This window comes from Anopheles maculipalpis, chromosome 2RL, assembly GCF_943734695.1.
Source record: "Anopheles maculipalpis chromosome 2RL, idAnoMacuDA_375_x, whole genome shotgun sequence".
NCBI classification, from domain to species: Eukaryota; Metazoa; Arthropoda; class Insecta; order Diptera; family Culicidae; genus Anopheles; species Anopheles maculipalpis.
The window spans coordinates 42,481,088-42,498,427 of NC_064871.1; the positions used below are offsets into that span (position 1 = coordinate 42,481,088).

Here is a 17,340-nt window from a genome sequence, read left to right on the forward strand (position 1 = left end):
TTATTTTGAGGCCAAAAACATAATTAACCTGCAAGAGAAGGAAGGACAAGTAGCAATAAGTAATGGATCTCTAACCTAATGCAGATATTTAGCATCTCCTTTTGCTGGCTGCGTACCTGAAATTGATTGCTTTCGCTGCCAGCAGCCTGTTACATTCGGCGGTATCCGGCAGGGGTAGCAGCTTGAACGGACTTTCCGTTTCCGTGTCGGCGAAATCGTGCTTGTAGATTTGCGTGTCCACCTTAATGTCGGAAAATGGGCCACGAAGTACGAAGAAGTGCATCGGCAACGGACTCGTTGTTTTTGATTTCAAAATAAGCTTGAATTGGAAGAAAATACAGTAAGTTTGGTTAAAACGCAGCGGTTACGTTTCCCTTCTAAAGATCCTTAGAACCTCCCTTACCTGATAAGTAATATCGCGCTCGCAAGATTCGTGTGGATCGCGCTGGCTTTTGTTGATGATCGCTTTCACTACCCATTGATGGTTGAAGGCGGAGAAACGGCTCGTTTCATAGTACAGACGGTGGACGTACTCATCCGTTCGGTACGGTTTGAGCTGTAAATCTGTAAGTAGAAAACCCCAGACCATCAGCACAATCAGCACAATAACAATAAGGGAATGTTTTTTAAAATAAACTATCACTCTCTGCTTCTCTATCTAGTTGCAAAATTTGAGCTCGCATTTCACAAACACACTCTTGTGTTAGCATGTACCGTTAAAAATGATCTTCTCATAGCTCAGCAAATCGATCAGCGTGAGGAACAGCTTCTTATCCTCGGCCGCCTTCACATCATGTGCCTGGAGCGCCACCATCACGTCTGCGCCAGATTTTCTCGGATGGGCACAGTTGGCCTCGTGGGACGTCACCTCATGTATTGGACCACGCCACTGACAACCGATGCGTGCATACTTGCAGTCCGTCGGACGATCTTCACATTCGGTCGATTCGTGGTAATCGATCGATTTGTTCGGAAACTCCTTGGAACAGTACTGACATTCGGCCGGCAGTTCCGAAACTGCCTTCTCGACCGCCAAATTACGCGACGAGTTGTTCTTACTGATTTCTGTACGACAGTTCGGACAGGTAGCATTCTGATCGCGCAGTCTGTTGTGGAACGAAATTTGGAACGAAAAAAAAAGCATCAGAAAAAGAGTTACTGTGGATGATCTGCCTTGGTGGTAATTGGCGCATTTTCAGCTGCTTACCTTCCGTCGGCCAACAAATGCGTAAAGCATCCAGCGCACATCAGATGTCCCATGGAGCACTGAGGTGAAGGCAACAATTGCACAACAATAAAATGAAAAGGTAGAGAGAAAAAGAAATAAAAAAAAGAACAAACACAACGATTAGCAAATCACACAGTGTGTACGGAGGACAGTCGTAGATATGGAGTTAAATCCTGAAACAAGGAAAATGCACTTTTTTTTAATACATTTTGTTGCGCGTGTATCCTGAAAACTTTAGAATATAAAACAAACAAATCAACTTGCAGCGACGCAACTGGTGCGTGGCTCAAGAAACGACGCATTCAAGTTGATAACAAAATGGAGAAACAATAAAAAAAAAACACAATCTTGAGCCAATTTGTAAATTTACTTTACTTTACTCTCAAACAACAAGAAACAACAACATCGCTGCAATAATAAGAGAAGAGAAAGAGAGAAAGAGAGAAAAAAGTAGAAAACCCTGCAAAAAGTGTACGTAGAACGTTGATTATTTAATGGTTTTTTGTTTTTGTTCGGTTTATGTTCATTTACTTCTATTATAAACTCGAGTTCGGCAACACATTTCACAAGACAAGAGGGCTAAATTCAACAATTTTTGTGTGTATACTTAAAAGTCGCTGTATGTAACATAAATACAGATATACACACACACACACACTCACACTCACGCACACATACACACGCACAAACACACATACATTTTGAAATAGTTGTCACGCTTCTTCTAAGCCTAGCTTGGGGCAACATATGCCCGGTGTATGTTTACAAAAAATTTCCCCAACTGCAGAGAGGATTTGCGAGGAACTCTCATCACATTTCCCTAATTTTCCTCATCGTCCCGACCCCCCCATTCATCCGTCTATGATCAATAGATGCTTTTGGGGCGTGTGTCTATCATCATCGATCGATCCCCACCAAACCAAAAACATCCCCCCCCGCTCCCAGTACCCCTTTCGTTTTATAACATGATAAAACCATATAATAAACACACGCACCACCTATCTCAAAACATACACAACCTGTGGGGGAAAAAGAAAAAGAAAGAAAAAGGAAAAGACAACTGGATTAAAATTGTTTTTGCTTTGTTTTGTTTTTAGTTGTTTTTTGTTTCTAGTTTTGTTTAATTTCCCAATTTTCTGCCCCATCGATGATGGATGATTGTGACCCCAAGGGAACCGTCCGACGACTACGAGTGGCACCACAATACCTTGATGCCGATTGTTTTACCTACTGTCACAAGTTAGTGGACGGGTTTGCCATGGCACATGGCATGCGGCACACGGTCGGGAGATGATTTCTCAAACAACGATAACGATGACAACAACGCTGAGGACCACACACAATCTATGCTGCGCACATGGTATATAGATGTTGGTCCCCTTGGGTTACGCACAAGGTGGACACTTTTATTCGGACGTATAAAACAGCTGAGTAGGGCGGAAACGGGACACCGAAAGGGACACACCACACCAACAAGGGAAAGAGTCGTTTGTTGTTATTTTTTTTTAAGTTAAGAAAAGAAAACAAGTCTCAGGTTCAGTTTTGCATCGGCCATTTTTAAGCCTGTTTTCATTCTTTTCGTTTATTTTGACTGTTTTTGTTTTTGTTTGTGATTTCTTTTGTTTGCTGCATGTTTTTTTTTGGTTCGTTTATTTTCTTTTATGCACTTCGTTACACAGAAGTGTTACAGATTTTTGCATCTCTTGTGGTCTTTTTTTTTTTTCGTCGTTAATCACATTTTCATTTATCTTTTTTTTTTTGTTTTTTTTCTCATACTTTATAAATCACATAAAATTGTCGCAACATGATGAAGATGGTTTGGACGAAACTCCCTGTACTTAGAATAAGTTGTATTCTTACATAAAATATTCCTTTTTCCACTTCTAGCAAAGAGAGATAGAGAAATCAAAAGATGCTAAATCAATAAACTACAATATTTCTTTGCTGATGATTGTCTAGTAACTTTGCTTTGAAATAACTACATTCAAAACGCATAGTAACTCGAGGACATAGTGCATTGCTACATTGCTCTAGGTTGAGGCCAAACTAAACGACTAAATTCTGAAGTAACAACACCATACTCTTCCTGTTGCGCTCACAGAGATTTTTAGTATGCTATGTCAAGTCTTGCCATGAGCTTCTCTACTTAAAGAAGGAATGTTACAAACATTTTCGCACGTCGCTTGCCTGTCTTTTCTGACGTTATTCTAATTTAACTGACTGTCAAAGTTAAACAAAATTCGACGTCTTCTTTTAACGGTCGTTCAGCTAACTAACGCTGCTACTTTAGATACATCGTCACTGAGTATAAACACTATTTCAACTGTATTGCATCACTATAATGTTGTCACCACCACATTTCGCCTTGCTCTGCTGTGCTGCAGCACACAGCATAATATCATACCTTCCTAGCACACTCAACTAAACACACACTCTCACACGCACACACACACACACTCGCATCCAATCTTGCTGACCAGACCACAGTTCAGCAAACAGATCTTCCACCTGCATTTTACTCATTCCATCGCAATGCATCGCAAGTATCGCGCGATGGGGAGCAAATGTCCCTTCCCACCTACGGCTTTAGATTCAAGTTCTCCCCCATTGCCTCCTACCCAGGCAGACCTTTGGGCGAGCAAAACATGAAAGTAAGTCTCGCTCAAACAATCACACTTGCACGCACACACAAGCCCACATTACGTTACGCATTCATCCCACTAGAGATCATTTGAAATTCAACACCCAGCAGCACCCAATAATGATCTCCACCAGTGGAAAGCAAGGGCAAAGTCAGCGTTAGTTGCGAGTTGTATGAACGAGAGAGCTGGGAAACTCGACCAACCCAAACCCAGTGCACCATTCGACAGTAACCGTAAAACACACCCGCGTGACCTTGACTGATCCACTTGTGCGCGAGGAGGGCACAGGCTCTGTACAGTCAGCGCGCGCTCTCAAGAAGCGGAATGCACAATGATCAAAGATGGAAGGGTGAGATTATCATCGTGAAGCTCGTCGAGGTTGTGTCGATTAACAACTTAGCGCATCTCAAGGAGGCGCTGTTCAAGTAGATTTCGAGTAGCTAAGCAAAGCACGATCGATCTAACATTACAAGCGTTTTTCACATCAATATCGAACGCTGTGAAGTGTAACCCGGCGTAATCTGTACATTTCCTTTTTTTTTCTTACAATTTTAGGAAAGGAAGGACATGAATTCTTGAAGCATAAACTTTTTAAAGCCACAACTGAAGACTTTGTTAAGGGCAATCCCCATTTACACTCCCTCACTGGAAAAGATGATAGCAAAAGGCTGTTAAGCTCGGACGAGCGTGTCCAGAACATATGACTCCGTATCGGGATTAATGGTTGGGTAATGTTGTGTTTACAGATCGATAAAACAAAAAAATCACCAGCCCTAAACACACCTCCTCCTCCAGTGAAGGCTAGTAATGGAAGATCATTCCTCTATATAAAAAAAACCCCAAACTACAATTGGACAAGCGCAGTCAGTCGAAACCCATTGTGCAGCCAATTACACAGCCATTGGTAGCTAAAATGGAGGAACATTGTATGATCGGTATGGGCCACATGCAGCACATGAAAACCAGACCCATATTGCCCACAGCAGCAAATACACACAGAAAAAGAGAGAGAGAGACAATGTGAGAGGGTTACAGCAGCCACACAAAGAAAACAAGGCTTTGGGGATGCTAAAAGATGCTTCCTTCTAATAATAGATTAGAGAAGAAAAGAAATCGTTTTACTCGCGCGGTGTTATAGCACCGTTTCCATCGAACCATGAAGCTGTTGGTACGTTTGTGTTCTGCTGCAATACACACCACAACACAACACGGTATTGGAAGGTCCGATAAGTTTTCCAGTGCAAGGCCCTCTAAGCACACGCGCGATCTCCTGGCTGCAGGAAATGACAACTTCGTCGTCGCCGTCTTGGTGCTTACATTAGAAATTCCGTAACACTTACAAGCGATCCGGACGCTTCGGTCCGGGACCCGCCCAGTACCGGTTTTGGCTGACATCAGGCCTTCTTCGCCTTATAGAGTGTGTTTTACTATTTTTGGATAATGGACTCCACGTGGAACTCCACCGACTTGGTGAACAAAGTGAACACATCTGGATGCTTCGCGTGGTTATTAACTCCAGTTAGTTTTTTGCCATTTTACGAATCTAGATCAATCCCAGCTGCCAGCCAGGCGTCGCCATGTCTGGCTCCGCATAGTGAAAAAAAAGAAGGTCAGCTCATCCGGTTTAGCAAATCTATTTCACAGAGTCAGCTTTTCATCCACTCCAAATGTACTTTTTGGTGAACTCTCCGAGTCCTCAACAAGAGAACATAGTGAAGCTATAATGAAATTGCGTTGTTGCCTTTTTGTACCATTCATTGTGAACGCGTCACCCACCCCAAAGCGTACACTAACGTAGTTCAGTACAAGTACACGAGAACTTCGAGTTGCTAATACCCATGCACGTGTGTGTGTGGTTTGTTGTGCCCGGACGGAAACGTTCATCAGGGTTGCTCGAATCAGCTGTTCAGCGTATGTATGCCCTACACACACACACCCTTACGTATGTTAAAAGCTGCCCCCGGGGGCCGTTACTGCGCAGCTGTGCGAAAACGCACTGAACTTGCCCCAACTAAGTGTTTGCTGGGGCTGCTGTTGCTACCATTGCTGGCCTCAAACTTGCCCGACCACCATTGTGCTTTCACTCGTGGCCTCTTTTGTGGGCTAGAGAGGAGCCCAACACAAACACGCTCTCAAACATTGAAGCTTTTGGCATCCATTTTGCTCATGCACTTGTGCGTCCCTGCAGCGGAACGTTTTTGGTTTTTTTTTTTTTTGTTTTGCAACCTTCTGTGGCACCCTATACCGACAGAAGCGACTCCACCAATACATTAGCGCGCATACGCACTCACCCAACTCACAGAATACGCATGAATCGTTAGGGCTTGCAGTAGGGGTGTTATGATTCCGAAAACGCGAGGAAATTCCTTCGATTCCCGTTGCACGATCAGCTGTGTGTTGTTGCGCCGCTGTAGCTCTACATACACGCGGCACTGCAGGGGGATGATTCTGCGCTAGTTTGTGAGATAATCGAACGAACTTTGAACCTCAATGGACGTGAATTTGACGCCATTTTGGAACGCTGGAAATGATTGCCATTTCACGCCTTTGGATGTTGGAAGAACATCACGCCACAACACAACACTGCAAGGAACCTCGGAATAGAAATGTGCAAAATATGCAAATCAAATGAACTGTTTTGAATAAAAATATAGCCAAACCAGCCCAACAAAAGCACCTTCAAACGCCTACGAATGTCCCAAACAGCTAAAAGTGACGCATGTTGTTTAGACATTTAAGGTCGAAAACACTAAAAATTGAAAGGCATTCCTCGCCTCCGGCCTTGGACGGCTTGCAATGTAACAACATTCTGGCTGTCTGTTAGACACAACAGTCTTGTTTGTAGTAGCAGTTCTTTCCCCTTCATTTTGTCAATCGCGGACATAACATAACTCGAAGGACACACTTAAAAAAGAAGATTCGGCAAACGACATTTTCCTACAATCTGGGCAAAGCAAAGCACATTTTGTGCGCATGTGCTTGGCATTGTATTTTCTTTCTTGATTCTCTCACGGGAAGAAATCTTAACACGGCGAAGGGTATGAAGGAAAGGATTCCACGCTCGTACGCGCTTTAAAAATAGTCCTTTATACAGTGAGTGTATTTGTGTGTGAGCGTGGATATGGGGTCCAACATAACTCGTCTGTCACTCGTCCGAAAAAGTCACTTTAGACAACTGCTGATTTTATGCTCTAATTTGTAAGGTTTCTTCTTTTCACTTTTTTTTTGGTTTCGAAAGAAAAATCCGTTATAAAAAGGCACGATTTTCAATCGATGTCCAATTCAAATGTACACAAAATCCTCCTCAATCCCGAGCAAGCAGCAGCAATCAGAGAAGATCGCCGATTGTCGGTCAGCTAGTGGAACAAGAAATTCATCACAGCTTTTAGCTGGACACCTGCCACACAATTAGAAAGTCGCAAAGATACACGCGATCTGCACAACTTCACCAGCTATGATCGATCATCCGTTATAACCCGCTTTTCCCGTTCGCTCTCCAGCACCAGGTCCGATATTTTTTGGTCGAATCGGACCTCACTGTTGTGATGAAAGTTACACAGAGGGAAAACTCTTAGGTGTTAGGACAATCGATTTCGCAACAAAATTGTGCCATTTTGCTAGGTCGGCGGCAAGCCATCTCCAACGATCTCTCATCACAGGTTTTTTTTTTTTTTCGAACAATAAAACGAAATAATTTGGGGGTTTACTGTCAAAATCCTCATTTAAAAAGCGATTCAAAAGAAAAGAAAATTTCTTCTCAAGCAGCAGTCACGGGCTAGAGTGCGCATGGGTGCATGTGTGCAGCGTCGTACACGTAGCATAATGCATACTCACACCTATGTTCCATATCATACCATCGCACTGAAGGCGCAGGGCATGCCACTAATTTTAAACTAAGCGGCGGCACGTGTACGGCACACATGTGACATGTGCACCAAGTAGTCAGTATCGCCACTTACACTCTACCATTTCTCACCGCATTAACGCATACATTTGTAGCAGGCGTCCATCATTCCGGAACGGAAAGTAAAACCACAAGCATTTATATTGTGTTAGACATGTTGTTCGACATTTTAATATAAATGTAACCCGTTGGAATAAACGGGTAAATGCATGTTTTCCCACAGCAACGAAGCAAGACAAGTCGCTTCATTCATTTATCGTTATTATCTAGCTTCCCTTTTGTGTAATGACCACAAAACCCCCTGAAACCCAATACCTGAAAAGAAACGTAAATATACAGCGAAAAAAGTCGACGAATTTTGGAGATGCGTTTTTTTCTCTCAAGAATACAAAAGAAATTTTCAAAAACTCCAAAATATAAAATTAAAGAAGAGTATAGAAAAAATCGGAACAGAATTTAGAAGAAAAAAAAGGGGGGAGAAAAAAGCAACCCCAAACAAAATGGGGAAAGGTTAGGGTTTTGCAAAAATACAGTAAAAAGCTCAACAACAACAAAAAAGGCTACGGAAGTTAAAAGTGCGTTTCTTTTTGTAACAAAATATAAAAGAAGCGTATAAAACAAGAAAAAAGATAGGGAAATTTATCTATCAAAAGAAAAACAAATGTAATAATATCGAGGTGTTGGAAAAGAAGCAAAACATCTAATGTTTAACGTTTACAAGCACGAACCAACAACAAGATATGAAAAAAAGCAAAGTAAATAAACGACAAGTGGGAAAAGAGAGAAAGGAGGTAATATACACGCATGTAGATACTAGCACATAAGTTTCCGGCGGAAACCAGAGCGATAAGACGGGAAATGGTGTGTTTTGGAAAACAATATACCAAATAAGGATAGGGAAAAAACCGAAAGCACATTTTAAAAAGGAGAAATAGGACACGTTGAGGTATTTTTTGGTTTTTTTGTTGGTTGATAAGGTTTAGATAATGTAATAAATGTTTATGTTGTGACTTTTTTCTAGGCTCAAAAAAAAAGTATTTACCTGATACATGGCAGTCCTCGGCAGGTCGAGACAGACGGCACAACACAGTATACCGCCGAGACGGAGCTCCAGCTTTTCGACCTTTGCACTCGGTTTATCGACTTTTTTGCGCTTCGCTTCCGGTTCGCCATCGTCGTCGCCCCGTTCGTCGACGGGCCGACCATGGATGGACGCGGCCACATTGCGGTTGGCCGGTGCCTGTTTGGGTGTTTCGCGGTGCAGCAGCTCGAGCGGCTGCTGCTGCACGGACGAGGACGAGGCCGACGATGAAGAGGACGACGAGGACGAAGAAGGGATCGCGGAAAAGGTAATGATGGTGGGGATCATGTCTCCGCCGGCCGTAGGTACAGAGGTTAGCTGTGAGCTAACGACCGGTGTGCCGGAGGAGGATACGGTGGACGACGAGGACGGGACGTTCGGGGTCGATGAGGATGATGATGACGGTTGCTGCTGGTTGCCACCATTGTTTGCGGCACGATGCTGTGCAATGTTTAGCATCTGATTAAGCAGCAGATCGGAAGCCAAACTTGACTGGCGGCCGGTCGTTTGGGAGGAGCTTGTCGTAGCGCTGACCGACATCAAAACGGACGGTGATGTTCCACTGCTGCTGCTACCATTAGTGTTGCTGGCAGCAGTCTGATCGATAGTGCCGGACACATTGCCCGACCCGTTCGTACCAGACGACGTGGCCACACTCGACGATGGAGCGGACGACGAGGAAGCGGAACTTCCCGGATCGCTTGCACTGCTGGTCGACATCGCGTTTATGACGTTTAGATTCATCAAATGAGCCGAACTGGCCGCGGTGGGCGTTTCCACTAAACTATCTGCCATGGTCCCGAACGCGTACACCCTCGAGAGCTAATTAAATAGTTTTCTGTTTTACTCAAAACTCCCGAATTCACACACACTGCACAAATGTTCAAAATAGCTCGACCCGCGTGGTACCGTCAGCGATAGGAAAACTTTGTTCCCTTCCTTTCCAATGGTTACTGATTTAAAATTTTCCACTTGCACTACTTGACTGTGAGGCGTTTAACTAAAAAGGCGAGCCCGTTTTGAGCGACACATTGAGAATAGAAATTGCTAGAAAAAAAAGGTAAAAAAAGCAAAAACGGGTTTTATATTTCACTGTCCTCGTAATACGCCTGTCGATAGGTTTGCAACTAGGTTATGTCAGAGAAACCCTTTTTTTCCGCTACCGAATGAGCAGCAAACGGCTCAAGACACACTTCTTCGGAGCTTTCTTTGTTCTTAGTTCTGTTCAGGCCTTGGTTCGTACGCCTCCTTGCGAATACTACCGAAAACTGGCCCTTTTTCTTGCGTGAAGTTGCACGCGACGCGAACCACCACCATCACACCCGGGACAAAATATGTAGTACGGTTCTGGTGTACCCCGTGGAAATGTTCCCGTTTTGCACGGGGAGCTCTACACTCACGCACGCGCGCCATAACCTTATGTCATGCTTTGCAACAGAACATTATTCCTCGACCAAAGAAACCGGAAAGAACCCATTTAGTTTATGGGCACACTGTCCTCGTCGTCTTCGTACATTTCCTGCACAACCTACGCACTGACACACACTGCTGGACTTGGAGGAGTGTGCAAGGTTGTAGAATTAATTGCAATAGTGCGTTTTTTTAAGGATGAAAAAAGTAAGCAATTTAATGAAAACTAATCTCAGGAACAACAGTTAAATGAGCTTTGCCTGATAAGAGAGAGAGAGAGAGAGCAGCAGGATCGTCAACAAACCCTCGTCGCAAACAAAGCAAACTGGGGCAAAAATAATTGACAAAAAAAAAACGCGCACGCATACATACACAAGGGAGCGCGATGAGCTGTACTAAAAGCACGCACACACATGCTCACTGGCTGCACTTTGCGAATGCAACAGAACAACAAATGCTGTTGAATTAGGGAAGGAAAATTTTATGCTGATCTTGTAATGAAACACTGGTTGCTTCGATTTGCTGGTCGTTGTAAGATCCCAACTGGACAGAACGAGTAGCACCAGCAGTGTTTGTATTTAGAGAAAGGAGCAGCAGGCCATACTACGGATTGAAGGAAATTGAATCCACCACGCACTGAAAACACTGTCGCACGTGTCACAACTGCACTGGCTGAGTTCACTTTTACGAATGGGGGATTGTTGTTATTCTCTCGCCCGTGCTACGCTGGTACCGAAATGACAAACTGCGATGAGTGCCAAGTACCCAAAGGGCAACCTTAATAAGCGGCTGAAGAGAGCGGGAGCTAGAAAAGAAGGTGAGCGGATGGTTTTTCTTTTCTTTTATTGATAGAGGCTTTGATAGAGGACAGGATTTGTCGAGGGTGTAGGAATGGATTAGGTGTGTGTGTGCCCTATTCGAAGGCGGAATAGGACTCGTTGGTGATGGCTGGAATCGGTATCTTCCAATGAAGCGGTGATATGTTTGATGAGGCGGAGTTTGTTGCTGAGGTGGTGTTCCAGTGTTGGGAAATTATGGTGTTGGTAAAGAGGATGGCAGCTCGGCGGGAAAGGGAGTTGTGTGTTGGACGAAATCTACCTCTGTTGACTAGACGGCCAGCTTTCTCTATTCGAGAAGCAAAAATAACGATTAAATTCTGAGCAGTGGGTTCCATTCCGAAACTGAGTGCCGTGTGTGCCGGCTGGGTCCTGTTTGCTGCTCTCAGCACAGTCGCAGCCAGCCATTTTGGCTATTTATTTTTATTGCTTGCCCTTCCCCTTCTTTTCCCCCTATGCTGTTGCGTTTTTCTTTGTTTTCATATTCACAACATGACGTGATCTGCATGCATCTATGTGTATGTATGTGGGTCTGGTTTTTGTCATCTTTTGTCACACGGTTCTTCACACTTTCAAATCAACATTATGTAATTCTTTTGCTGAAGATAAGCGATAATTTGGGGTTGAATAGAATCTGTAGGCCATATGTTCATCGCTTACGTTAAGCTTTACGGCAAAACGCCGAGATTTGTTGTTGAAAATCTGAATTACCTAAAAAAATTGTACATTTAAACGGTCGTTGTTGAATAAATTTTGTGCTCATGTCATGCCTATGTTTCATGCCACAGCAATGTTAACTCTGGCGTACAGTGTTCTGAGTTTGATCAACTGGAACGCAATTAAAGTACAATAGCACTTAAAAAAGAAAACATCACCACTACTTCTTCACACACGCGTACTCATACATCGATGAACGGACCAACCCTGATATCCTGAGCCCTATGGCAATGCACACAGATAGTAGGTGTGCTCATCCAAATCAAGGCTGCTGCTGATGTGTCTCGACATTGACCATCGTGCAGACATAAAATTGTATGCTTTAGTAAAGCACTATCAAAAATTCTTGTCCACACGAATCAGCTCAAAACTGGACGGATTTGTAAGGAAAAGAAAGAAAGGAAAAAAAAGATTACCTTTAACATAAAATTTCCCCCTTCAGATCGCACACAATCACAACACACGCAATCGAGAGAGTTCGAACTGTTTGCTCTTTGTTTTCCTGCCTTCTCGCTCCGGTCTAGGCGCAGTGGAAAGAGATGAAACGAAAACAAAGCTTGTGCCTGTGTGTTTGCGTTGCTAGCAACAGCAGACGGGTGGGTCATTCGTAAAGGGCTGAAAAGCAGGGTGGGAAAGTTATTGCGTTTCAAAGTTGTGTTGACGGTCACATTTTTTTTTCTACAAATGCGACGTCATCATCTTGAATGGTTTACAAAATTGCTTATACATCTCGTTCTACTATTAAGCTAATTTAATCCATGCACACAACATACATTACACAATTCTTAAGCATTTCATCAAATGTTGTCAGAATATTGTGCTATTTTTAAGTGCCACGTCATGGAAACAGCTGATGAGGGACACAAACTTCTTGCTCTATCCAACACACGGCAAACGTGTGAGTGGGTCTGTGTGTATGTGTTTGTTAATGTTGGCGTACGCAGATAATGCGTTTGAACATGAACGAAAGAAAACCCGTTCTCAGAATAATTATTTAGGCAAGGCATCAAGAAATTTTAATCTTCTCATTCCGGTTTTGGGCTAGATAAAGAATGTACGGGTAGCAAAAGTTACACAAAAATAAAGGAATTTTGTTTATCAAATTCTTCATTGGTTTATGGATTCCATGCGTTTTACTGATAACGCAACAGGAATCGCAGAGAACAGAAGAAATAGGCATATCACCCCAAAGATTTTGTTTAAACATGCCTGTTTGTCTTGAGGTATGGGATGGCAAACTAAGTTAAAAAAAGCCTGTGCATGCATTCCATGGATGGTTTTCCTTTGCCAGAAAATGAACTTCTGTTGGAAATAGCTTCCATAATATTATAAACAACACGAAAATGATTTCTAGTGAGGGTAGAAATCATCTGGCCGTAAATGTGTGTAGATAGACAAAACAACAACAATCCAACACAAAGAGTAGGCTTTGGATGTGTGTTTGTGAGTGGATGTGGGCACGAAAGCGAAGCATAGCGAGAACATCAAAATAAAGCAAATCTGGCAACAGTGCATTAGAGAGACGGGTCTCTCTCCCTCTCTTACTTTATCAAAGAGAGAGTATTGAGAGAAAATTATTGTTAACTCATTCTTGTCGATTAGAAGGCAAACAAAAATACGCGTAGATTTTTAATAAATCCTCTAGATCTTAATTGCTAACTGAATTACTCAATATGAAGATTATACAGACACATTCTGTAATACGTTAGTTAAGAATTGCATTTACATCATCATTCTCGAAATTAATCCTAAACAGCACTTAAGGTTTTGTAAGACTCAAGAGAGATTTATTTGAAAATATTAGAATCGTTTCAGAATGATTTCCTTAAAGATAAAGGAAACCATTTTTTATGACAATACAGCAACTAATCCTGGACAAACGCAAACGAATAAAAATGACAGAAATCGAAAGGAAATGCGATCAGAGACAATAGAATACTCGATCAGAATCTCGAACGTGACTGTAGCCGATGTCCGAGACCATTTTTTTCGATGTTTTAAAGAATGCGAATCTTAATACAACCCCGGATATAGAGCGTACGGGTCAATTAAGGAGAGTTGGAAATGTCCATGTTGTCAGATTTCTCCGTCGTCGGACTGGCGGTTTTTTCGCGCGGTGTCGTAGCGGCAGCCGCTGCAGCTGCCATGCTCGTTCCGCCTGACGACGATGAAGACGAGCTTGATCCACCACCGTTACCGGAGGCCTGTGCTGGCGGTGATGCGGACTGCTTGCCCGTGCTTCCAGCATCATCCTCCACACCGGCCCCGCCCGCAGCATCCATACGCTCTTCCGCATCGTAATCTCGGCTAACCGCTTCCTCGAGTATCTTCTTCAACCTCTTGTCCGATGGGGTGCGGCTACGACGTTTTGAGGTCGCTTTCGTTACCGCTTCCTTCGTACGGCTGGCACGGCTCCGCGATGTCGATCGTTTGCGACTCTGCGAACGGGAACGCGATCGACGACGACGTTCCTCCTTGTTGCGATGGGATTTCTTCCGATCGCGGCTCCGGTCGCGACGCTCGCGCGATCGTGACCTTTTCTTCGACCGCGACCTAGACCGACGGATGCGCGACGTACGCTCGCGCGATCGTGTGCGGCTACGGCGGCGCGAACGGGAACGTTTGCGACGGTCACGCGATCGCGAACGCTTGGAACGCGACCGTGACCGTTTGCTGCGCGATGGCGATCGTTTCGATTTCGAGCGTGATCGTTTGCTGCGCGATGGCGAACGGCGCGACCGTGAACGCTTCGAGCGGCTTCGGGAACGTTTGCGCGATCGGGATCGTTTGCTGCGCGACTTCGACCGCTTCCGGGAGCGGGATCGTGAACGGCGCTCTTTCGAGCGGGACCGTGATCGCGATCGGCGACGGCTGCTGCTCTTATCCTTCGGGTAAATGGTCACCACGGGTTCCATGTTCGAAATCTGATGATGCGCTTCCTTTACGATCGTCATGGCTTCTTCAATTTCCTTCTGGGCCGCTTCATTGCTCTTGGCTTCCGGCTTTACGATGGGTTGCGTCGAATGGTGCACGTTCAACCGGTAGCCCCGGAACTCGGTACCGTGCATCTTGAGCGCGTTAATGATGTTACGCTGGTCGCAAAACTCCAACAGTGCAAACTTGGTGCGCTCGTTCTCGGCGTATCGGGCATACTTGATCTCGCCCGCCGGCTTGAAGTGATCCATCAGTTCCTCCAGCCGCCAGTCCGAACGTACGTCCAGCACCAGTATCGTGCGGCGCGTTTCTTCAATCTTTTTCGCATCAAAATTCACCGGCAACGGAGGATACTCGGGCAAACCGTTCTCTTCCAGCTTCGGATCGATCGTCTTTACCACCTGGTTCGGGATCATCCCATCAATCCTGTTCACCACTTCCGGTGGCAGCTTGGACGGTACGTTGAAGCTATGCAGACCTGGCACCAGCGTACCGTTTGCGGCCATTTCCAGCGCCTTGTACTCATCGGGAATTACGCCGCTCTGTACCGGGATTACGATTACGGCCCGGTCGATGAACACGGTATTGGTAAGATGCTGGGCAACGGCAACGCAGCTGCTCTCGAAGTACTTCACATAGCAGATGCGTGACACTACAGGACAGGAAACGTCCCGAATCGTTGGATACAGTCGTATCTCGTCAATCTTCCCAACCGTGCCGAGAAACGTTTGCATCTGATCTTTGGTGGCTTGGGGGGCAATGTTGGTGATTTGCACCACCTTCGTACCCGAGCCACCGGCCATTGTGGTCGAATGACACCGCGTCACTAGGACGCGCTCTTTCGAACCGGCTTTCTGCAAAAGATAACGGTTTGTGATGGAAAACTTTAGCGTACCGAGGTAAAACGGCACTTCAGTTACCGTTTGCAACTGGTTCGCACTACTTACAATCAAATTTTTCCGGGAAAATAATGTTTTTTCAACTTCAAGGGAAGGCCCAAACGTGAAAAATTTTCTGACAAGCGTTAGTGATGACAGTCCGGCGAAACGCCATTGATCCGAACAAAGTGAGTGAATCCTATCCGCTCCCGGACCATACGGGAATGTGCGAAATGTTTGATTTATATTTACATTATTTTTCATTATTCATTCATTATAGTCAGTATTTGACTATTTTAGAACTTTGAGCGAGTGAGAAAAATTGATAATAGTATTTGCTTATTTGATTATGCCCATAATAATGTTTTTATGCATATAAAAAACAAAATCCGTTGCGTTTGACTGAATTCATTTCGCTTATTTCTGCTGTCATTACAACTGTCAAAACGGTACGGAATGCGTGAATCTGTCTGCCAAATAATTTGGTAAACATAGTGAAAAAACATTTCCTTCTGCACAGACAGGTAATGTCCGACCGAACCGTCGTCCGTGTGGGAAAGAATAATACATAACAAAGTTCGTGCAAATTTGGAGCCGAAATAATACAGATAATCGATAAGAATACTCTTCGCGGAAGAGATAATCACCGATCTGCGTACGTGCTGGTACTTTCCCGGGTTGATTGAAAAGCCAAACTTTGCAGGTTTCCTGTTGATTCACCGCAATTTTGGTGTCTGATAAGGCAGTGGTGCTGGTGGTAGTGTACCGTGGAATAGTGCGCTTTTATCATCTGAATGTTGCTGTTTTATTTCCATGCAGTAATTTATCGCCTCTCGGTCATTCTGCATTGAGTTAACTGTGCGTTGGGTTGCTTATGAACTACTAGATGCTTGTATTGGGTGTACTTTAGAAGCTTGAGCAGCAGGCTGACTGACCGATAGATCCACAATCGTTCCCAGGGCACCAAAATAGCTTCGAACCAATTTCGATGCTGCTGCTGCGGTCAGTGCGCGTTATCAGTTCTTCGTCGAGCGTTGGCAATCGTTGATTTCAGTGCGAGGTGGATTGAATTATCGGTATTAAACAAGGGTATGATTCCGCCCGTCTGTAATGAGAAGAGTAGGAGCAGGGGTGCAATAATCGCACCAAACGGGAAAGGGCAACGTTTTTTTTTTGCAATTCCAAGAAGAAAGCAATACTGTGTGCGAGAAGTAAAGAGTGGGACTGTTTTAAAGCGGGCTCCATCAAATCCAAAGCATAGTACCGGATTTTGCGGAAGTCAAACGACTTATTATCATCTATTAGCAATAGTACCGCAATGTGTTTTGCATGTTCACCTATTTTCTCCCCTTTTCTAAATGCAGTCACAATACAAGGGAAGCGAATCATCAGAGCGGAGTACCATCGCGAACGTGAAAACGAGCAGTGTGACATCACAAACAATCTTCTCCTCATCGGCTTTATCAATTGCGCCCCCCGGATCCTGTACATAAGAGCATAATCGGACGTGGACGTCACGTGTTAAAAGTTCTGAGACAACGGAAAACGCTAACAAACCGAAGGCGAAGAGCATTTGAGCATTGAATACGGAAACCGAAACGCATTGTTAATTGACCACGACAAGCAGCAATCAGTGTGTGTAGTGTTTGTCGGTGGAAATTGCATACTCCTCAACACGCATACTGTTCGGTGTACCAACATCATCATCGG

The 17,340-nt window shown here is 44.3% G+C and overlaps 2 protein-coding genes across 2 annotated transcripts in view; both read right to left on the bottom strand.

Annotated features, from left to right (window-relative positions):
• Positions 1 to 9,650, bottom strand: LOC126567147 (cysteine and histidine-rich protein 1 homolog). The gene is made up of 6 exons (XM_050223379.1): positions 8,817 to 9,650; positions 1,208 to 1,266; positions 715 to 1,106; positions 404 to 564; positions 117 to 319; positions 1 to 28 (listed from the first exon to the last, which is right to left on the bottom strand). Exons 1-6 carry the CDS (start codon positions 9,648 to 9,650, stop codon positions 1 to 3), a joined length of 1,677 nt encoding a protein of 558 aa, XP_050079336.1.
• Positions 1 to 15,717, bottom strand: part of LOC126557593 (probable splicing factor, arginine/serine-rich 7) — a 151,520-nt gene extending 135,803 nt beyond the window's left edge. The window contains exons 1-2 of the mRNA XM_050213414.1: positions 15,700 to 15,717; positions 13,860 to 15,606 (exon numbers count right to left, since the gene is read on the bottom strand). Coding sequence (XP_050069371.1) covers positions 13,867 to 15,555 — 1,689 coding nt within the window. The 5' untranslated portion in view covers positions 15,556 to 15,606; positions 15,700 to 15,717 and the 3' untranslated portion in view covers positions 13,860 to 13,866. The remainder of the gene's footprint in view (positions 1 to 13,859; positions 15,607 to 15,699) is intronic.
• Between the last annotated feature and the right edge of the window lie 1,623 nt (positions 15,718 to 17,340).